The 23961-nt window shown below is 33.6% G+C and overlaps 2 protein-coding genes across 2 annotated transcripts; both read right to left on the reverse strand.

Moving 5' to 3' along the window:
• Positions 1-2251: 2251 nt before the first annotated feature.
• On the reverse strand, positions 2252-4907 carry LOC132184153 (uncharacterized protein At4g06744-like). The gene is made up of 2 exons (XM_059597666.1): positions 4053-4907; positions 2252-3089 (listed from the first exon to the last, which is right to left on the reverse strand). Exons 1-2 carry the CDS (start codon positions 4828-4830, stop codon positions 2503-2505), a joined length of 1365 nt encoding a protein of 454 aa, XP_059453649.1. The 5' UTR covers positions 4831-4907; the 3' UTR covers positions 2252-2502.
• Positions 4908-13529: 8622 nt separating this feature from the next.
• Positions 13530-15957, reverse strand: LOC132184365 (probable WRKY transcription factor 7). Its single transcript, XM_059597978.1, has 3 exons — positions 15136-15957; positions 14923-15048; positions 13530-14001 (listed from the first exon to the last, which is right to left on the reverse strand). Exons 1-3 carry the CDS (start codon positions 15861-15863, stop codon positions 13836-13838), a joined length of 1020 nt encoding a protein of 339 aa, XP_059453961.1. The 5' UTR covers positions 15864-15957; the 3' UTR covers positions 13530-13835.
• Positions 15958-23961: the final 8004 nt, after the last annotated feature.

Below are 23961 nucleotides of genomic sequence, written 5' to 3' on the forward strand. Positions count from 1 at the left end.
TTTTGTAAATTCACAATTGAATATATATGATCCACATGATTAAATATGTAGAACTCACATGTGGGTCATATAGATTTAATGATAGATTTACATATTTTGGAGTTAGACAAAAAATAAATAAATAAATAAAACATTTCTCTTAATTTAAAATCTCTTAAAACTAATTTTGGGTTATCAGTCTAGCTTTAGCCAATTTTTTTAAAAGGTAATGTTTGGTGAGTAACAGTTGTCCACTTCACTACCTGCCCAGTCCAATATCCATTAAAGGAGAGCTGCAGGTTTTTTTTTTAAGCAAAGGAGAGCTGCAGGTTATTCTCAATTCTTTCTTACTTATAGCTCCCTTTTCCCAAATGGATTCCCACATCAATTTCCTTGTGGCGGCTATTGCATATAATTGGGTCCAGCTGGTAATCATGTTGGCTTTGAACCATCTAACAATTTTAAAGATAGTTTAATCGGCTAAAAATCATGTGTCATGAGATAACGATCACAAGATTAAATATTGTTTTTCCTCGGGCATGTTAAAAAAACAAAAAAAGCAAAGGTACATACATTTATGCAATCTAGTTTGTTTGACCGACAACTTTTTTTGTTTAGAACAAGTTGTGAATATATTACTCACAATCAAATTATAAGTACGATTTTTCCTGTTATTAATATGTAGAACAAAATGTTATAAGCATTATAAGACCATGTACGACTATAAGCACGTTATTAAAAAATATATATATGTGCTTCTCATATGTTAAAAAATATTTAATAATTTTTTAAACTGATTTATAAGAATTAACTACGAATCAGTTTGTACGGATACATCTCATAGTTTCTATAAACACACAACGGATCGGACAACAAGTGTTGTCCAAAAAATATTTGGAGAGTTTGATTAGTAAACTTATGTTGTCGTCCAAATAATCAAGAATGTTGGGATCCAACAGTTGGCAGCGCAACACTTGCAGGAGCTTTTAAGGTGTATCCGTTACTGGGTTGGGCTTGAAATTTTTGAATGAGTGTCCGAAACCTGTCTCAACATAACATAAGCACAGACCTATAATAGGCCGCCAGCTCACTAACTAACACACCAGGCTAGGCAGATCAAAGCCTACATTCGGCCCAATCCAATCCACAGCTTTCGTCAAACGCTCTAGTGTTGAGCTCTCCGGGTTCGAATTCCGTCTTTAAAAGTGGTATATGCTGTTTAACACTCATTCAACAATTTCAAGCCCAACCCAGTAACGGATACACCGTTACTTGGTAAAAGAAAACCACTAACGCCGTTACTTGGAAAAAGAAAAGAAAAGGCAGTCTCTCGGTCTCTCTCACAGACTTTCTCTCTCTGTTCTCTTTCTTTAACCTGAACCAAATCTCCGGCAAGACGCTTGTGGTTTTTGTGCCAGCTGTTGGAGTCACAACCCCAGCAGCCATCAATGGGATTGCCGGTTCCGCATAAGAAGATGCCCAGCTTCCTCCTCTCAGTGCTGTTGCGGATGCTCCTGCCACAACAAACACATAGCTGCCATTAATGTCATAGTTTTAAGCATAGGATGCAAAATTGTGTCTTACGTACTCATCACTATTTTAGTCACTGTGTCCCCAGTTGAAGATAACAGTTGAAATTAAATTATTTTTTCATATCTATGATTGCAGTGTGAAAGATTATTGATTCCTTTGAGTTTCATGGAGGCAGCATACACCGACAAAAAACAAACCGTTCTGTATATTAGTGACGATAATTAATTGGGTTCTTTTCAGTATAACGTATGGAATTTTTTACTGGTTTTTTGAATAGAAGCAAAACAGTCTATCTTGGTTTTGTTTACCTAAGAGAGAAACGAAGCAAGAGAGAATATGACCAAAACAACGTTGAAACGTGTGAAATAAGGGTCTACACGTTGAAATCAGATTGGAGAAAGAAAGAGAGAGAGACAGTAATTCAGGTTCGCGTTATAGAGAGAGAGTAGAGAGAGTGTGACAGAGCACAGAGACAGAAAAAGACGGTGCCTTTTCTTTTCTTTTTCCAAGTAAAGGTGTTAGACACGTAAGAACACACTTTAAGTTAGATTAAATCTGTCATATATTCTGTAGTTTTAAACAACAGCACTGAAACCGAATCTGTAAAATAGTGCATCACACTCCCAATAAACCACAAAAGTCGCATATAGGATATAGCGTAAAAAAAGGCTGTCGATATATTTTTGTTTCTTTTGAATACTAAAAGACAAGAGAGAGAAGAGGAAAAGGAACGAAGACAAACACAAACACCAAGATTTTATTAATTTCAGATGAAAGATCTAACATCCCAAATAAAAAGTAGTTACATTACATACCAAGCAAACGCGAAACGCTTGAACCTAATTACAATTAGCCACAATGTTCCGATTCTGACGAAAAAAGAAAGAAAGAAGACAATTAATTAAGCCTCTTACAACACACGCAGATAGCAGGGATAACAAACAGAGCACTAGATGGACCAATTGGATAATAATGTCATCCGATCGATCATCAATGGTGAGGCTTCTCGAGCGCAGCGTAGGTCCTCGGTGTAGGAGCTGGCATCTCATCAATTGTAGCAAGACGCCGCCCTTCTTCCTCATCCTCTGCATCAGCCAAATTAGCCGTACTAGTAGCTAGCTTACAGGGAACGAAGTTGAAAGTATTCGCTCGGGCGCAGCTTTTAGCCCTCGCGGAGAAACGCGTACACTCGGCGGCCGACCTCTGCTGCGGGAGCCCCACAATGCAGTTCCTCCTCACGTCAAGCCTCCTCGCCCTTATCAACCTCAGGCACGCCGGCCCGACTTGGCTGAAGTAGTTGTATGACAGCGAGAAATTGTACGCGTTCGGTAGTCGGCACAAGTTCTCCGGTATCGTCCCGTAGAACTCGTTGTGCGCCAGGTTTAGTAGCTGCAGCTTTTGCAAGCACCCGAATGACTGCGGTATCGTCCCCGTCAAGAGGTTGCCGCCGACGTCGAACACGGTGGCCTTTATCAAGTACCCGATTTCAAATGGGAGACAACCCGTCAACCTGTTGTTCAAGAATAGCACCTCCAGTAGGGTCCTCCAAGCTCGGCCGATACTCCGAGGAATGCCGCCTGTTAGATTATAAATCAAATTATTAATTTGGTAGTAGAGAAGAATTTTTTAATCGAATTCAAATAATCTCTTCATCCTTAAATCTTGTCGGGAAAATAAATGCAAAGGAAATCAAACAAAAGTAAATGGGTAATTTCACTTTATACTTTTAAATTATTAAGTAATTTGAGAAGTCTCAAATTTTAAAATCTCTCAATTTAACCTTGAACTTTCAATTACAATTAATTTAAACTATTTTGTCAGATTTTAAACCTTAAAAATAAGATAATGACGGTTATAACCCTAAATTTTTTATAAAATTTCAAATTAAAAAATAAAAATAATAATAATAATAAAGTTTTTTTTAAAAAAAAAATTAAGGTAAATTAGGAAAGTTAACGGCTAAATCTGACAGAAGGGTTTAAATTGACTGCAATTCATGAAAGTTCAAAGGTCCAAATTGAGAAGTTTTAAAGTTTGAAGACTTCTCAAATCAATTAGTAATTTAAGGGTTTAAAGTGAAGTTACCACAAAGTAAATTAATTTAAATATTAAGACACGAACATAATTTTCCTCCAAATTGAAAAAATAACATGCATGTGAGAAATGCATGCTTTTTTTATGTATTTTTTACATGAAAAATTACACATGTTACTATGTCAAATCAATTAGTAATTTAAGGGTTTAAAGTGAAGTTACCACAAAGTAAATTAATTTAAATATTAAGACACGAACATAATTTTCCTCCAAACTGAAAAAATAACATTCATGTGAGAAATGCATGCTTTTTTTTATGTATTTTTTACATGAAAAATTACACATGATACTATGTCAAAGGAAATTCGGGTTAGAGAGGAAAACTTTGTCTTAAGACAATGGGCTTAATCATTTAAGTATATTACTCTCTTTCTTTTTACTTTATTTGATGCGAGAAAAACAAATCTCACAGTTGCATCCGCGGAAACTTTACTTTTTAAACGTACCGGTGAACTTGTTGTTGGCTAGGGTGAGGAAGAGTGCCGGCGTGTTTCCGAATGTGCCAGCTGGAATTGACCGGTTGAACCCGTTGTTGTTGATGAACAACACGTCGGTGTCAACGTTGAACAACGAAGCCGGGACCTGCCCGGCGTAAGTGTTGAACCTAAGGTCCACGAAGGTTAGATTGGTGGCGCCGATGACACTCGAGGGGAACCCTCCGAGGAACTTGTTGTTACTCAGGTCGAGCTCGTAGAAATAGCGCAACTGGTTGAGATTTCGGTTAATCACGCCGCTGAAGTTGTTGGAGTTGGCATGGAAGATGGCAATGTCGGGCAAGTTGCGGATAAAGCGGTAAAAGTTTAAGAAGCGGCCGCCAAACCTCGCGCCGTTGAAGAGAATGCCGGCGAGTCCGGTGATGTTCAAGTCAGGCACAGTGTCACAATAGAAGCCCTTGAAGAGGCAGTAGTTGTTGCCGACCCAGGTGCCGGTAAAGTTTTGGGGGTCGTAGGTGATGTTCCTTTTGAGCTCCTGGGTGATGAAGAGAATCCTAGCTCTGTTAGCCAAGGGTCCAGGATTGTTGGGTGGGCGGCGGGGCATGAGATTAAGTGATGGTGGGTATAGCGGGGCTCGCGGGCGGCGATTGATCAAAGGGTTGGGACGAGGTGGTGGTGATATTAAAGGACATCTCGGACATCCGGCAGGTTGGGCAAGTGAATATTGCAAGAAAAAGGAGAAAAAGACGAACAGGGGTAAAAGAAGCCGAGGGAGCATCGTCCTGTGCATCAACAGTTCGACAGAAAGATGAAAGGAGCAAGTTTGTGCAGGCAGAAGAAGCGAATCGCTACTTTTATAGTACAGAGATGTCCCTGGGAAGGAGATGGCCCCGACGACTATAAATCTTTGTTTACTCTAGGAGAGACTTTAATTTAACTCATTAAACTTTCAGGCGATTTTGATAATTTTTAGACGTTTAAATCTCTCATTTTAGGCATCTGAACTTTCAATTGCTTTTAATGTGAATCATTTCATCAGATTTTAAACGTTATATAACATTTATACCCCTGATTTTAATTTGTATAAAATTAATTTCAACTTCACCCTTAATTCCAAAACATTTTTTATTAAAAAAAAAAAAGAAAAGGAAAAATCATGGATATTTTGGTTTTTTTTTTTTTATATTTTTAACGGCTAAAATTGTAGGAGGGGTCCACATTGAGAGCAATTAAAAGTTCAAAGGTCCAAATTGAAAGATTTGAAAGTTTAAGGGATTTGTCAAATCGTGTAGAAGTTAAGGGGTTAAAGTGAAGTTTATCATTTATTTTAATTAGGCCACTAAAAAAAAAAAATTCAACCAATTTTAATAAGTGACAAGTGTCCTTAAACTAAAAGCTTCTAAGTTAGTAGAATGGTAATAGATGACTATTAAAAATTTTAAATAAAATATGAGAGAGATAACACTTGACACTTATTGAAATAGGTTTAAAGGAAATTTCTTACAAACTGTTTTGGAGGAAATTTATGTCCTAAAAAAAATTATTTGATATGAAGGGTTATATTATTTTTCATTATTGTAAGGTTAAATGTTTACTTCATATTCGAGAGTACAAAACACTCAATTTATATCACGACCTAATTAAAGTATTATCTACATTTTATGGTCATCTCTTTTTACTGTCACTCTCTTCAAATGATTGTTGTTTATCAATTGTTTTTCATCCAATTAGGAATGCATATATACTTCTTCTCTTTTTACATGTCCGCATAAAAGGAAGAAGGAAGATTTGAAATAGTGATATCTACTTTATTATACACAATCCTAACCGATTGAGCTACCTCTTAAAAATAAATACATATACACTTAAATAGTCATTGCAATGCCGAGCAGACGGTACTTATGCTTTTAAGTTTATCAATTGTTTTTATGCTTGTAGTTATGCAATAGGGTTAAATGGGTGAAGTAAAATAACACACCGACAATTTTTTTTTTTAATTTTTTGCATTAAAATATTTTTTTAAAAAAATTTCCTACACGGCGTGCCACTACTCGGGTTAAATAGAAAAGTGCAGGGTACATGTGCTTTTAATGTGTATCAAATCAATCCTTGAGTTTTCGAAAGTGATATATATTACTCTTTGTACTTTCTGAGCTTAAAATAATTTATTCATCTATTTTTATCAGTCATGTGTTGAGAAAAAGAAAAAGCCAGTTGGTCAAATTGCGGTCCACCATATGTAATGTCTTCACATAATTATTGTTGAAAAATCATCAAATACTATTAAATCAATTCTCTATTTGATTCTTTCGGGAATCTCACCATATCATTAAAGATAAAATCATGCTTAGCCTGTAATCAAATCGTGGGTTTTCTTCTACATCTAACCCATCGTTATTTGCTTTGAAATGTCATTCTTCACTTATAACTAGAAATTGTACAAGAAAAAAAAAAAACTCTTAACGGAAGTAGACAAAAAGATTTATTTTACATTGTCAAAAAAGCACAAAAATTAATTTGATCACTTTTGGAAATTCAAAGACTAATTTGATACCCACAAAAAGCATATGAACCAATTTATATTTAACCCTTTACATTGAGTACATGGGAACATCTCTCTTTTCTTTTTCTTTTCTTTTCTCCCTATAGTTTATGGACACATAACATCTACTCTATGATAATCTAATACACGAAAACTACCTTTTTTCATAATGTAATTATATGAGCAATTCATTATTATTTAACCAAGAACCATCAAATAGTGTATATATATGTTTGGTGAGTTTATTGACGTAGATCGTATAGCGAATAATTTCATGAAAAGGTTCGAGAATGAGAATTCCATCAATTGAAAGGTAACGGTTGGTCAATCGAATGGAAGGGATGATGTTCAGTACTAGTTTTTGAGTGACTCCATCGCTGATCCGATTAATCCAAGTGATATGTACGGTGCAAATTCTTGAGAGGTTCGATCAATCGAGAATGAAATGTTGATAGATCAAAATTAATGTTTGATCGATCGAACTTCCAATAAGGGTATTTTTGTATTTTTCTTTTCTTAGCTATAATCCTATTTCTATTTAAGCTCAATAAAGACAGAATGGCCACCTAGTTGATGTAATTTTCAGTTTTCTTAGTAAGAATCACTTGAGGAGTGTTTTTTCTTTAGTTTTTATGCACTTTCTTGATTTTTTTTTTTCTTGAAAAATCAATTTGATCTCATTTATAGAAAAGTACTCAAGAGCATAAAAGCTCTTACAATCAAGATCCGAGCCGAAGTTAAAAGATCAAAGCCGAAGCTAAAAGATTATACATCATAGAGGGTAATAACAAACAGATCTTATATTGAAGTCCAAACTATGACGCCAAACATCCACTAACCCATAACTAATCTTCAGTTGTAACAACAGATCTACTCTAGGCAAACAATCCAATACATAGGTAGTTCTTATTCCTCGACCCTATGATTAGAAAAAAACCCATGCCGACACTCATCCTCCTCGATTTTTCTTGAATCTATGGAATAGTTGCTTCCCACTAGCTAGGTTAGGATACATCACTTTTTCTTTTTCTTTTTCTTTTTTTCTAATTGAATAAAAAAAATGGTTACGGGGAATGATCCTTACCACTCTTAATTTGAATTAAGATCCATCACTTATCTTAAAACCAAAGTGGATCCATAAAAATTTTTCTTCCTAATTTGTATATTTTAGTTTGAAGTGACACAATCATTAATATAAAAATAAAAGTATATGGAGTCATTTTATATATATATATATATATTGTTGTTGTAATTCTCCTACACATTCTTCGTCCATCCTTTTTTTTTTTGTTAATTTAACATTGAATTTATAAAATTGGGTTCCACAAATTCAATGGTGAAGTTGTTCATCTCTCATATGGAGATGGAAAAGAGAAGGGCAAATAATAAAAACCAAACATTTCTCATTCTTTTTAAAATGTACTTTTTATATTTTTGTTATGGTTTGATTTAAAGATGAACATAATTTGGAGTGCTTGTTTTATATATTGAGTTATTTGTTACTATATATATATATATTTGGTAAAGAGTAGTCCTAAAAAAATATTAACAAACAAGCCCATGCAAGAGTTTTAAATAGGAACAAAAGAATATTCGATATACTCAATGGAGCAGGTGATTGCAATGACATTAGCAATTCATTGAATAGAATGATATGCATGTGTGACACAAATCAAATATATGGTACAAAAATAAAAGCACTCATCAATCATTTCATTTGATTCAATCATATAAGAAACCTCCCACGTGATTCTGCTTGCTCTTTTTTTTCTTTTCTTTTTTTTTTTCTTCATAAGCCTATAAAAAGAGGTGCAAGTAAAAAGAAGAAGGAAAAAAAAAAAAAGACAGTGGGCCAATCCAAGCATAGAGCCGAGTGGGATTCCTTTGCTTTCTTTAGAAATTTCAATATCTGCCGAGTGGGATTCCTTTGCTTTCTTCAGAAATTTCAATATCTGCCGAGTGGTTCTGTGTACGGAGAAATATATATATGTTTCTTTTATGGACACAACAGAGATAAAGCAACTAGGTACTGTTTTCTCGAAGAAGAAATCAGAAACAAAAAAAAAAAAACAAAAAAGGAAGTAAGGATAGGAAGGAATAGATTAAAAGATCTCTTGGCAGAGAAAAAAGCTAACGAGAATAAAGGCATTATCAAAGATCAAAAAGTCGATCTTCGTGGTCCATTGTAGTAAGCCCGTTAAAAGCAGGAAATAATTTCCATACGAACGACCACCGACACTATGAGAAAGCAACATATAACGTTGGCAAAAACTTGTAATCAAGGGCGTCGTCACTGGTTAATTAAGAGCTTGAACACTGGGCTTTGATAAGGGCCATAGATAAAAAGATTTATTGGCAGAGAAAAGATTATTTATTTTACTTGTTATTTTCTTTAATTATTATTTTTCAATGTAATAAGAGAGAGAGAATGGTTAAAGAAATCAATAAAAAATAAACTATTGTTCTCGATATTATGTGCTACAATGAACTTTCGTATGTGTAACAAATGTTTTACTTTTGAGCATTTGCTGGAGAGCTAAAAGGGTTCATATGAGCAAAATATGAACCCTTCTAACATCGGCTGAAAATGCTCTAAAGTGATGCGTATTGTTAGAAGGAGAAGAAGCAAGTAAAATTAAGAGTTTTGTTTCAAAATAACGATAGAAACCACTTTTTATTTGATGATAATTATTGCATAATGATGATGTTGTACGTAGTCCCAATTAACTTTTAAATCCATCTTTGTTAAACTTAAAAATCCACCCAAGTATTGATAGAATGATAAGTAGATTATTCATTGTGTTATCCCAAATATAACTATGTCACATTTAAAATAACACCAAAAATAATCTTGTCATTCTTCTAACTGTTGGGTAGTCTTGAGTATTTCTCAACTCTAAAAGTTAATTCAAAATGTGAGTCTTTATTCACATTTATAAACTAATGACCAATCATTTTCGTAACTAATGTAAAATAACCCAAACACTAACATTATTTATATTCACACCGACTGTTCAAGTAAAGATTCACTTGGGTGTGACACTGACACAGATTCGGGTTACACGCTGTTATTAAAATAATAACATGTATGTTGTAGTTTAATCAACAGTCAAGATTGAATTTCTCTAAATCTCTCTTCATTTTCTCTCTCATATTAAAAGCTTTTAAAAGTAAGTCAACTTTAAGAGTCATTATGGACCGTTGATTAAACTATAACATACATGTTATTATTAAAATAATAGCATGTAAGCCAAATCCCACCGACACCCACATCATTTTCAGTTTCTTGCTTTCTTTCCTTTCAATATGAAAGGAGGAGTTGTTAGGAAACACAAAAGATGCTTAACAAAGGAAAAGCAAAAGAGTTAAAAAAAAAAAAAAAAAAAAAAAAAAAATTTAAACAAAGAAAAAGCAAAAGAGACGAAAAGAATTTCCACTTGGTTGTTGTACTAAGCACCCGATTATCTACTTTCATCGTTTAAATTAAGTGAAATTAGGTGTTTTAATCTTCTTGACTTGGTGTTTGTTTTCGCAGTCAATGGAGAAGGCATTTGGGTCTCCGGGAATACTGCGTGCATTGCGTGCATGGCCCAGTTGCTTCCTTTTTCGAAAGGAGAAGGAACAAAATTCCAAAGTGCAACGTAACTTTGCTGACTCAGCCACTCACTTCACTTCCATTTGGACGGTCAAGATGGCTTTGTAATCTATCCTGTCGGAGAAAATTAATGATAACGGATCAATAATGACGACCATAAATCTATTTTATAATTGTAATGAGTGACACCTGTAAAGATAATATGTTTTTTTATTCATCTATTTTCCACATTGTTTTGTTCAAAATTGTCAGAGATGCCAACTTTATATGTCATCGAATGAGGATATACATACTTGTTTTTTTTAATAAATATCTTTTAAACTTTAAAATTTCTTAATTTAATCTATTAAACTTTTAATTACAATTAATTTAAACATTTTCATCAATTTTTGCAGTTAAAAATGTCAAAAAAGACCAATATATTCCTGAATTTTTTTTTTTTTTTAAATACAAAACGTTTTAGAATTAAAGGTAAAGTTGAAATTTTATACAAAAATTATGGGTATAAACATCATGTAACATTTAAAATCTGACAGATGGGTTCACATTGAGAGCAATTGAAAGTTCAGAGAACCAAATTAAGAGATTTTAAAATTTGAAATGATTTATCAAATCGAGTAGAAGTCCAACTTTCTGATGTATCTAATCCCTAGTGTAGAGCATATTGAAGAATTAAAAAAGAAATAAGAAATTTATAAGTATTTTAGTCAGAGGTTTTGAACAATCCAATAGAGAGAAACATCACAGCAAAATTATGAAGCGAAAATAAGATAGATGTTACTTTATTTGATAAAACTAAGGTAGTTAATTAGGTAGAAGAAAAAATATCTGCAAATCAAGTATATTCATATAATTGGCATAATCTAAACTGGGATTATGACACTTTTTAGACAATGGTCAGATATGTACTCCTATTTAATTTAGTAGTGGTCTTAATTAAACAAAAAGTTTAGTGACCCTCTTGAATCAATAATCAGAAGAGTTGATCAATATAAGTCAAATTATTTTATCTCAATTAATGATTCTAGTTTAGAAAACATGGTTAAAATAAGAATAAACAAGTCCATGGTCTATCAATTCATTGATAGTCTATAAATTACTACCATTTTCCGTGCTTGCACGCTTGTATTTCAAGCAAATATAATTATGTCAATCCTTTTTGTTCTATTTAGTCTGTTATCTTGCTGAATATTATGTTGTATTACTTCTAACCGCAATAAAACTCATATACCTGTATTTGCTTCAAAGTTCATATCTTTCGATTTCGCTATGCGGCCTTAGGGAACTTCTTTTAAGCACCAAAAAATACATAGGTGACATAAGATACTAATCACAGCCTAAGATAATAATAATAATAATATAGAATGTGTTAGTTTAACAACCCGTGTTATTATTATTCAAAGACCTTAAAAAAGTTAAAAACCACACCTAACCATTTGTGTTATTATTATTCAATGACCGTAAAAAAGTTTAAAACCACACCTAACCATCCGTGTTATTATTATTCAAAGACCGTAAATAAGTTTAAAACGACACCGACGAAGAAAAGAGTGATTGTGGTGCATGGTAATTACACTTACACGCACAATTATGTCGCTGCAGAAAGTGACATAAATTATTTTTTTATTTTAATCTTTTGAGGTTGTCTTTTACTTAACTTTTTTTTTAATTTTTTTTGTCTTTACCTGACTTACTGAACAGTGAACAGTGAACGGTGAACGAGCATAGTTTGTTGATCCACATTCTAATGGGCCTTTCAACCGACCCAGTCTTACCCGGTTCTACCCAATAGCATGGGCCAGCTGTGAGAAACAGAAACAGTAGAGAAGTAGCATGCCAATATTCGATGCTTAGCCCACCCAATTACCTCTTAGTCATTGAGAATCAGCATTGGTTAAGATTTCAGATTTTTCTTTTTTCTTTTTTGCAAAATTTCACTTACCCTTCGAAGTATGATGACTTTTATAATCATAATTTTGAATTATTAAAAGTTCAATGTCGAAATCTCAAATTTTAGGCCCTTTTAATTCTAACTTTTATCCACATGACGATTAGGATCGATGATTCCATGAAGAAACTTATAATGAAAACTAGAAGCTACTGGCTATGTGATTAGCAGGATCCTCAGGTAGCTTAACATTAGACACATAGGTCTACTACTAGCTTAAGCTTTAAGGAAAACTAGTGATTTAACATGGTATTGGTATTAGAGCTAAAGGTTCTGGGATCGAATCTTGACTCCGTCAAATCACCTATATTTAGATTAAATATTTTACTTGTTGGTCCTTATCTATTAAAAGAGAGTTTGACCTCATATGTGATAGAGAGTGTTAAGGTAATGATTAAATGATTAAATTTATCTCTTCTTATCAGTTTAAGCTTTTAGAAAAAGTAGTGATTTAACAAATGTAGTTTGGTATTCATTGGCCATCCCAAAAGCATGCGTTTGTTCTTTGGTCGGCTATGAGGGATAGTTTAAATACGGGTGGAAGATTTATGCAATGGGGATTTAATGTAGTAGTAATGTGCTTGGATTTGTAGGAGTTGCATTGAGGGGAGGGATCACTTGTTTTTTGCTTGTGGTTTTGGTAAAATGATTTGGAGGGAGGTTATGAATTAAGTGTTTAATTGATGATTATCCTACTGCTAGGGAAGATATTCTGAAATGGGGATACAATAATGGAAAGACAGAAAGATGAAAGTTGTTGCAGTGTATCACTTGGGAGATGAGAGTTGGGATTATGGCTCCAGGAAGGTTCAACAGGGGGCACAAGAAAATATAGAGCTTTGTAAAAGTTGGGGAATCTCAGAAATATAAACTTTGCTGCAGTCTGCAGAATGAATGTAGCTGCTGTAATTTTGAAAACTGTATTGTATTGGTTTGGTTGTGTTTCTTTTGGTTGATGGATGTTTTTTGTTGTTTGTCTGATGTGGTAAGCTTCTGTTCCAGGAATTCTGGAGTGTTTGAAAGTGTGTTGTTTCTATACAACTTACAATCTCACACTCTCTTGGGGGTCTAAGTGACCCCTGCATGAGCCAGAAGAGCCAAGAGGAATAGGAGAAGCATCTTTACTCATCTTTGAGGTTCAATCTTGCTATGAACCATATCAAAACAAACAAAGCTCAAGTGGGGATGGTGAATTCCCTCAAAATAGGGATCTTCTGGAAAAGCTTTTATCCCCTCAATTTACATGCTCAACCTTAAAGGCTCTGTTTCTGATAATGTTTTTTGGTGAAAAATGCTCTGATACGAGTCATTATAAGGAATTTCAAAATTCTAGCCTGCCCATTGATTGCAACTTTTTCTTTTTCATAAAAAAATGTGTGTAGTGGAAATTGGAACAATTAATCATAAAAGCAAAACTCTAATGAGTATAATAACTTTAAAAAGTTAAAAGAAAAACGAAACAGTACTAGTTGCATGATTAACCCCACAAAAATCCACCATCTTTACGCTCGCCTATTCTTTCTTTTATCTAAACAAAGTTTTGAAGGGGTGAAAGGAAAGAAGAAAACAAAGGAATCCTATTTTGTATAAAGGAGCTAACTATTCTTCTTCTTCTTCTACTACACAAGTACACAAACCCAAGCGTCGATGCTGACAATTCCGAACATACCCACTAATCTTTTGGGCCTTTGGATGAGTGGATCGGATCGACTAGGATGATTCCAGGACAAGAGCTGCCGTTGCTTCCGTGATGGAGTGATCAGAGTGATTGTGATCGCCCTCGTAGGTCACAATCAGCATCGTCGGATCATCCAGAGCACGCTCCACGTGTTTCCGTGCAGGGCAACCCCTCAAGCTACTACACTTGTAATATCCCCTGCAATTCTCACAAGTCACAAAACTCGTCAGCGACTCATTTAACACACCAACCAAAACTATTGAGTCTCAAGATACTCTTATCCTTCTCATACTTCTAAAATTTATCATTATCATTTAATTAAAATTTAATAATAATTTATCACAAATTTAATGATAATTTTAAAAATTACAATATTACATTAATTTTAAATATACACAAACATGACATTTATTATTACTCATACACAAAAAGTTGATTTTTATTCTACTTAATAAAGTTTGACATTTTTTATGAACCCAATATAAAATTAATAAATAAAAATTAAATTATCAAACTCAATTAAATAAAAGAGTTAATTGTTTCAACACAAAACTGACACTAAATGGCAAATTGCCATTGCACCCCTACAGGCAAGTGATAGGGGAATGGGGAATTGAGATCTCCTCTGATTAAGGAAAATTTTAAGATTTTTTAATTAATTGTAGCATTTTATTTTAAATTTAATGATTTATAAAATGTTAGCTGCTTTTGTATATGCTCACTTTTATTTTATCGATGTTAAAATAATTTTATAGACCATTAAATTTAAAATGAAAGATAACGATTAACAATTAGAAAATCTTTAATTTCTCCCCACGATCTAAAATGAAAAATTACAATTAACAATTAAAAAATCTTTAATTTCTCTCCAACCGGAAGGGATCCGGATCGGGGGAATGGGTTAAATTGAAAGGTCAACTAATTGAAGGTTAATTGCCCATGAAAAAAAAAAAAAAAATTGAAGTTTAATCTGAGATGAATATTGAAACAGAGTGTCAAGCACCAATTTTTCAATGATTTTTATTTGAGAATATTTTATATTTTTGTGAATTTCAAAAACAGGAAACAAAAACAGAGGAGTCATAAGAAAGAGGGAGTGGGCACCAGACATAAACACACCTTGGATGCGGAGAACCTTTGATAGGTTTCTGGCCGTATTTTCTCCAGGAATACTCATCGGGCGGAATATCCGCCATCTTCGGGCTGATTGCAGGGACTCTGGTCACTCTCTTCACTTTGGATTTCCTGCTCAAACAAATAAAATCAAGATGGTGTTCAGTTTCAAAAATCAAACCAAACATCTTTCCCAAGTGGTTACAACGATGAACCAACCTTTTCTTGGAACAGTGGCATCGGGCAGAAGACGAGCCGCACTTGAGGGCTGCCGTGCCGTCCATCGAGTTACATCTCCTCTTCAGAGACGAGGAAGACAGAGGTGGCTTTCCGACTGACGACACCTGGGACACGTGCGTGATTTGAAACCCGGACGACAGAGACGGCTGCAAACTTTCCGTGTCCCCTGTCAAACTCGACACGAAGGAATTCGCTGCAGAAATCGGCGGCGAAGGCGAGAAATTGATGCTCGTCGCCGCGGCTGCATCCTTCCTCTCCGAGGTCTGAGGCTGAGGATGGATTGGGAGCGGAGAGATGCGAACAATCGGTGTGGGATTCGGACAATAAACCTTAAAAGCGGAAACCGGTTCAGTTTTCTGAGGCTGAGGAGGAGGAGGAGGAGGAGGAGGCGCCACAGGAGCCCTGCGAAACCGGGCGTGGCCGGTTCTTCTTCTATCTAGCAGAGAGATTACCCTCTTGAACCTGTCGACAGCCACATCCGCAACAGCGCCAACCTCCATAGAAGCTTTGTTAATGGCAGAATCAGCGACGGCCTCCTGGTATTGTTCTTGAGACATCAATCTCATGAGCTTCTCAACGCTCTGAATCCCAGCAGACGCGGCTTCCTTTACGGCAAAAGCGTCCTCTTCAATCTTCCCTGCCGGAGTGCTGTTGCCCCCTCCATACCCCAACATCAGCTCCACAGCCATTAATTTCCCCAACACCATTAACAAACCTTGACCCTTCTGGACTGGCTGTCGAACAATAAAAATAAAAATAAAAAATTTATAGTACAACAAAGTCGGATTAGATCGTTGTTGAAGAATATGGGAAAATGATGACTAGGAAAGCAAAAAGCGGAAAAGAGGATTCGAGTCAAACTGATGCCCTCCCAACGCAAGGCAAAGGGCCACTGACCTGTCGCTTCTCTTTATCTGCCGTCAAACAAAACCCGCCAGTTCTGTCCTTCCACGTGGCAAAGATATTGACCGCTCCTCTGCGGTGGGGGTCCTCTAGACGAGATAAACCGGTTGGAGACCGTGTAAAATGATGAAGGTAGAGTGAGGATAAGGTCAAAAGGTCGTGATTAGCCGTTGGATTCTTGACTCGGTAAAATCGGAGAAAGAACGAAAAAAAAAAAAGTTTAGTTGGGGACAGTGAAGCAGAGTTGACCTTTTACAGCCTTTTAATGCAAAAGTCGTTTGGGTTGAGGAGGTGCGGGGAGTGGGACCAGTGTGGTTCCTTTTTTACCGGACACCGGAAGCGGCGTCAAACTCTCAGCCCTCAAGTCACATGGGATTCTTTCTTTCTCACCTCGCCAACAAGTTTCTTCTTCGGGAATATGACCCATAACCCATGACCCATGACCCACATCTAGATATATTTGTACCGTTTGATGTCACTGTTGGGCGTGTCCAAAATGGGATTTGATTCGGTTGGTCCAACGTTGCATGGACCTTTTACCGTTTTAGATTTTTAAAATAAGTACTAATCACTAATCAAATTGACCCAATCACGAAACAAATCACACTTTCCCCAATAACCCGTTTCGTCAAACTTGGTACATTTCTCTGAATTCAACACCGAAATTCGTATCGTGTTAGATCACATGGCTGTTAAAATATTTTTTTGAAGAAAAGCGTTTTTTTTTTTTTATCTTTATTAAAGTGTTTTTGCACAACACATAAAAAATAAAATTAAAAAAAATAAAAAAAATAAAAAAGTCGACCAAAACAATAAGTTATATAACATTCAAAATGCCTAAATCATTTTTTGCCGCTTTCCTATCTTTTATTGGCAATTGAGAATGGGTCTTTTTGGGGCCTACTTGCTACGAGCTTATTGTGAGATTTAATATATTTTTCAAAACAATTGAGACGTGTAAATTACGAAGAACGTAAAAATCAAGCAATCACAAAACACATATATCTACAGAGTTTCAATAATGTTTCACTATTTTTTAGAGAGACAATACAAGAGTAGTCAAAAAAACATCTATACAAAACCTTAGTTAGGAGCAATTATAAATATGACTCATAACTAGGTCAAAACATCAAGCATTCGCTCCATGAACTAAGCCATACAAAAAATCACATTTAAACCGTAAGGATTCCAATGTCGAATCAAGTCGGATACAAAATCAGGCTCCACATAATCTAACATAGCTCTCTCACAATGGTATGTCCAAATTACAAGTAATATGGATAACAATCACACTATGAATGCCTTTATTTTTATGCTCTCTCTTCTTTTGCAGCTTTTCTTTATTGTTTCTCTCTTCTTGTCGCAATTCCTCTAATTATATGAAAAATAAATAAATAAATAAAGAATTTGATAAGTTGTCATATGAACCCGAAAAAAAAAAAATAAATAAATAAATAACAATTTTCCAACCATTTTCAAGGCAAAAAAAAATTAGCTAAAAAATTTTCCACCGAAACAAATGTGCTTAATATAGAAAAACTTCAACCCAGCAGAAAATCTTTTTATATTTATTGCTTCTAAGAACAATAAATTTTTTTTTTTTTTTTCGAGCATCTAAGAAAGAAAATGAGTTGATATAGATGTGGACCTACATGGTGGGGAACAAAGAAAGGCAAAAGGAATAACTAATGTCTAACTTGACATTAAACGTAATAAAGCATTAAAGCCACAAAACAACAAATGGATGGGCTCGAGGCAATCATTTGACTAGGTTTTAACTATAATTTTTTAACTTAGGATTAAAGTTTTTATCTTTTCCACTGCTTAATCATCACCAGTGTCGGTATTTTTTAGGGGTGCAAAGGCGGGCGGTTTTTAACCGCCCGCTAACCGCTAACCGCTATAACCGCCAACCGCCTAACCGCCTAACCGTTTAACCGCATTAACCGCTAACCGCCTAACCGCCATAACCGCCTAGCGGTTAGCGGTTAGCGGTTATTGGGTCTACTAACCGTAACCGCTAACCGCTAACCGCCTTTTTATATAATATATTTTTATAATTATACATATAACATAATCACTTGATCATTAAATCACAATTTTTTTAAAAAATAATTAAATCACAATTTGAGTATTAATATATTATCACTATAATTTATATGATTATATCATATAATCACTTGATCATTAAATCACAATTTTTTTTTTAAAATAATTAAATCACAATTTGAGTATTAATATATTATCACTATAATTTATATGATTATATCACATGAGATTGATTATTAAATCATTTGATTATATAATAACAAATTATACATATATAATATGACATAACTCATAAGTATACTAATTCATACTAATACAACAATTAAATATCTAGAGACTTATTTCCAATGTATGTTATAAACCTATAAGTCTATATAAGTCTACATATGTATATGAATAATATAAATGTATAATATCAATAGTTAATCATATGATTCAATGACAATTCAAATACTTTATTCAAGACTTCAAGTGAATCATATTATTAATGTACAATGATGATATGATTCGTATAATATCAAATTAAGTAATTGACATTGGATTAAACAATGACCAATGTGTTACTTATAAACATAATTTAAGTATTAATGTATTATCATTATAATTTTAGTAATTTATATATTATCACTATAATTGATATGATTATATCACATGATGACTTGATCATTAAATCATATGATTATATAATAATAAATAATACATATATAATATGACATAACTCATAAGTCATAAGTCTACAAGTTAATCATATGATTCATGTACAATGATAATCACAATTGATTCAATTGAATTAAACAATATGTTACTTATAACTACAAGTCTACAATTTAATTAAAGCATTATTAGATACTTTAGGAATTTAGGATTTAGGAGTTTGAACATTACCATTTACCATTAGATATTAAGTTCAATTCAAAGAAAAAAGATTATAAGTAAATATGATAAGAATTTAAATAATTAATCATATGAATCATATGATATAATTTAATGAGACTATATGATTATATAATATCAAATTAAGTAATTGACATTAGATTCAACAATGTGTTACTTATAATCACAATTGAAGTATTAATGTATTTTTTGAACATTTTTTAGAAAAAGAAATTTAACCATTTTTTGAAAGAAAAAAAAAAAAGAAAATTAACAATTTTGAACAATTTTGAATTTTATATATATATATATATATATATAATTGCTTATAGTTATATTATATGCATATTGAATAATATAAATGTATAAGATAAATATTTAACTATATGATCCAATTACAATTCCAATACTTAATCAATTATTCATGTACAATGACAATGACAATGTGATTCATATAATATCAAATTAAGTAATTGACATTGGATTAAACAATGTGTTACTTATAACTACAATTGAAGTATTTTTGTTTGTTTGTAAGTTTATAAGATCAACACTTAATCATATGATCCAATGACAATTCAAATATTTATAGCAATTGGGCCCAAGAAGATATTAAAAATACAAGAAAAAAAAATGAGGGTAAAAAAAAGCCAAAAAAAAAAAGCCCAATTTTAAAAAAGCGGTTAGCGGGCGGTTATCTATTTCACTAACCGCTAACCGGCCACTAACCGCTAACCGTTAACCGCTAGGCGGTTAGCGGTTGCGGTTAGTGAAATTTACTAACCGCTAGGGCGGTTACGGTTAGCGGTTATTGTCACTAACCGCTAACCGTAACCGCCTTTGCACCCCTAGTATTTTTCAAATCCTCCAAGGGCAACTATAGCATTTCTGATGCTGTTAACTTGGAATATATATATATACTATTCATATGTAAAATGGCTCTAATATCACTTAAAACGGTATTGTTGATGTTTATAAAGTTTTAAATTTCTGACATAAAAAACTCTCATAAAGAAGTCTGTTAATGGCTTTAAACTTACAAGAATTGAACGCTTCAAATCTTTCTAAATCTTGAAAATTGATTATATGATTAATTGCAATAACAACAAATAGGATTGAAATCCAATTTTTCTATTAATATCTTGATTTTGTATATACTTCACAAAGTACTTTTAGGATAAGCAGCCTCTAGTTTTTTTTCTATATGGGGCTTAACTACTGATAATTAAGTTTTTTTTCTCCTACCAGAAGGCTCAGAAAGTCCGACGGCCCACAGTCCAAACAACGAACCAGGATCCAAGCAACTTCTCCAAAATATAACGTCCAACAATTGATTCTTCACTTTGCCAGCTTAGTTAACCATTTGTCCATGTCATGCGTCCTTTTCCAACAGATTTAGGACGAAAAGAAAAACCTCTACGTAAATAACAAATTATTAGCGAAAGTCCTTATAACCCTAAAGAGAAATGGCAGGGGATGACATCATACATAAACTGGAAAATGACATTCCCTCAAGTACGCCTAATTTTGCTTTATTAAGATTTTGCTAAATTTTTCTCTCCATCCTCACCAACTAACTTGAGCGTCAGGTTCAGGCTCGGTAAACCACCTCTTACCTAAACGGCATGCGGTTATTGTGCCAACATTTTATAAATCGTTAAAAATTATATAATCGTTTTCCAAATTCTTTTAACTCTATCAATACTACATTTTCCCTAAATACAAAATTAATATAGTAAGTGATTCACGGGTTGCACAAAATATTAGGCTATATACGAATTAGGTGGCCCACAAAAGGAAGATGAAAAATGGATGGAGAGAAGAAATTAAGTAATCATTTTTGTAAAATAGATATAATAAATAAGTGTGAAAATAGTATTATTATTTCCAATTAGTGATTTCAATGTGTTGACTTTCCTTGTCCAAAATCCCTTGAATGGTGTAATCAGCCTAACTCGAAACTCAAATACAACTGTGAAGATAATGACTTGCAAGAGAAAAAAAAAGAAGGGAGAAAATCTGGCAAGTTGTAATGATGTAAGCTTAATTCTTTCTTTATTCTCCTTTTGGTTTTTTATTCAACATCTCATCATTTGTTGAAAATCTAATGGAGACGGAAAAAGAGTTTGATCCAGAATGGTTGTGGTCAAAAGAAAAAAAAAAAAAAAAAAAAGGAAATGAAAATGGTCAGCACCCTCCAAATTGGTGGAAGCCAGCTTTCCATTCTACCACTTGCCGCCAAAATACTGGTGTTTGGGTTTTCTCCATGTGTCAAGTTTAGGAAATAGTTACTTCAAAACAAAAAAAAAAAGGAAATAGTTTTCTTAATTATTTGAAATTGTTAGTAATTTATACTGTTATTAGATGGCCAAAGTTCATGTTATTATTTATTTGGTTCTTATTTTTTTTTTTAATTTATAATAATGCTTATTCTCTAATCTCTATTCGTTTCATAAAAACATAAGATGTTGCTCTAACAAAACAATATTATAGATAGTAGTAAAAAAAAATTTTATAGATATAATGAAAAATTTCTCACATCCTAATTTGATCTATGCTTTGTTTAACTCTTTGAATGGTACCGTTCCAATCAGTTTCCAGATTTTGCAGCATATTTTGACGAATAATTTCTATGAATGCTACCCGGTCCATCTCAACTTTCTCCATTAGACAGTGATTTTTTGATTTTTCTCTCTTTGTTACAAGTGCATTCTTAAATGCAATTCCTTTTGTTGTCTCTACCATCAGTGACAATTCTTCCATATGCTTGATATTTCATCCTCCATTGTTTAATGATTTGCTCCCAAAAAAGAACCAAAGAGAAAACAAAAGACAAATCGGAGATCTAAAATCGTTACTGTTAAGATTTCGTATAAACAAATTCTTAGAAAACAACTAAAGGAAATCGAAGCCAAAAAAACAACTATTACAATGTTTACAACAATCTTCCTACCTATTAAAATTTAGTTGAGAAGGTGAGCCAATATGTGCTCTCTCATACTGTCGTTTGGACAGCAAATTGTTGAAGATCTCAATCTGCAAATAACTTTGTCCACACCTTTCCTAGTTTTTCTTTCTTGTTCATTTTGGGAGTGATTAGGATCAATTTTCTTCTTCTTCTTTTTTATTTTTTATTTTTTATTTTTTTTTTAATTTACTTTTCTCTTAATTTCTTTCATCTTGTTGAAAGATCATTGCATAGATTTGAAAACAAAAGCTTTCATTCAACACCCTGTAGGAGACCTTTGAACAGGTTCCAGCATAGAATGGTCAGAATCCAAAGGTCCAAACAAGAGACTGAATAGGTAGGAAGATTGTATTCCAAATTAATATGACCGACTTCCTCAAACTTCAGAATTTGCATTTCCATCTTCAGATAATGCAATAGCTAAGGTTAATTTAATCACAATTTTTTCACCTAATTGCCAACGGGCGTATGAGAAGAACTTTTTCACCTCTCGATGCCAAACAAGTGCTTGGATTTTTCCTCCATTTTGCAATGAGGCTGTTGCCCTATGGCCCCCAAGCCCACTCTGATATCTTCGGGCCTAACCGACCCAGTATGAGCATCGCTTTATTCTTTGACGCGCAAAATTATATCAGGATGTCTCTTTTTTTTCTTTTTTCTTTTTTAAAGTAAATATTTGGATAAATTGGATCTCGTTCATCAATAAACTAGAACTTAGCACTATAACAAAACGACATCACAGATGCAACTAAGAATTTCTTTCAGCTGAATCTAATCTTTAACTTGTTTAGCTGCAATCTTTAGGGGTGTGTATCAATTCGGTTCGGTAGAACCATTTTCGGTCGTTTAACTTAATTTGTCGATTAAATTGGTTAACTTATTGATTATATTTCGATAATGATTTATTTTGAAAGTTTCAGTTAAACCGATATCTTGGTTAAAATTGGTTTGGTTAATCGGTTAACCATGGGATTTTTTTAATTGGGCAACAAATTAATTATTTTGGGGGCCCAATTTGTTTTTTGGGCTAAAATAGCTTATTGAACAAAATAAATTTTAAATAGACCCATTAATGAACACAATTAGAGTCTACCATACGTATATTTTCTACTAATAAATTGGTCATGGAATATTTATTATCGGTTAATTCGGTTAACCAATAATAAAAAAAAAGTATATCGATTAATCGAACCGACGTCGGTATAAAAATCTTTAACTGATTATCGACCGACTTTTGGCGATAGGCAGTTAATATTGGTTCGGTCGCAATCGGTAAGTGATAAACGGTTAATCTGCTCACCCTTTAGCAATCTTTGCTAGGCATAGCATTCTCTTTTCTCTCAAATATAAAACTCTTTGGTGCCGGGCATGAGGCGGGAGGGCTGCAAAATTTGCGCTGAGCAAGATAATCACTTTTTTTTTTTTACATGTCCACACAAGAGGAAGGAAATGAGCCCATCAGTTATACTTGTTTGATTACGTTTTAATACGCATTTTTGTTATGACCAATCCATGAACCAATGAAACGAGGAGTTCCACTGGGCTCCAGATCTGTCGTGCAAAATTGTTAGTATGTTATATGTGGACCAGTCTTGAAGAATATTTGTACAACATTTAAATTTGTTTCTTTCACACACAAGAAAGAGACGAAGATGTCTCTTCTTGTTTGGAAATTAATATGTTTTTGCTTTTGCTTTTAATACAAATTTTTATGCAAATTTAGGCTAAATAATTTATTGAGTGGACAATTATAACTTTTTAAAGTTTCTGAGTAGATTACAAATTTAGTAATAATTGGAGGGAGTAAGTGAAAAGTTTGGTTGGGTGTTAGTGACCATTCAAATTCAATTACTAGGAACAACTGAAATTCAAAAGAGTTAGAGGCCCTGCAAATGCAATAATCAAGGTATCGCAGGGAATCTGAATGCGGGCTTCTACATGGGCTTTATTCCCCATGCTAGATTTAACTGTGCACCACCATATGGATTTTAGACACTTATTTATTATTATTT

The sequence above is a fragment of the Corylus avellana genome, chromosome ca6, assembly GCF_901000735.1.
Source record: "Corylus avellana chromosome ca6, CavTom2PMs-1.0".
Taxonomy (NCBI): Eukaryota; Viridiplantae; Streptophyta; class Magnoliopsida; order Fagales; family Betulaceae; genus Corylus; species Corylus avellana.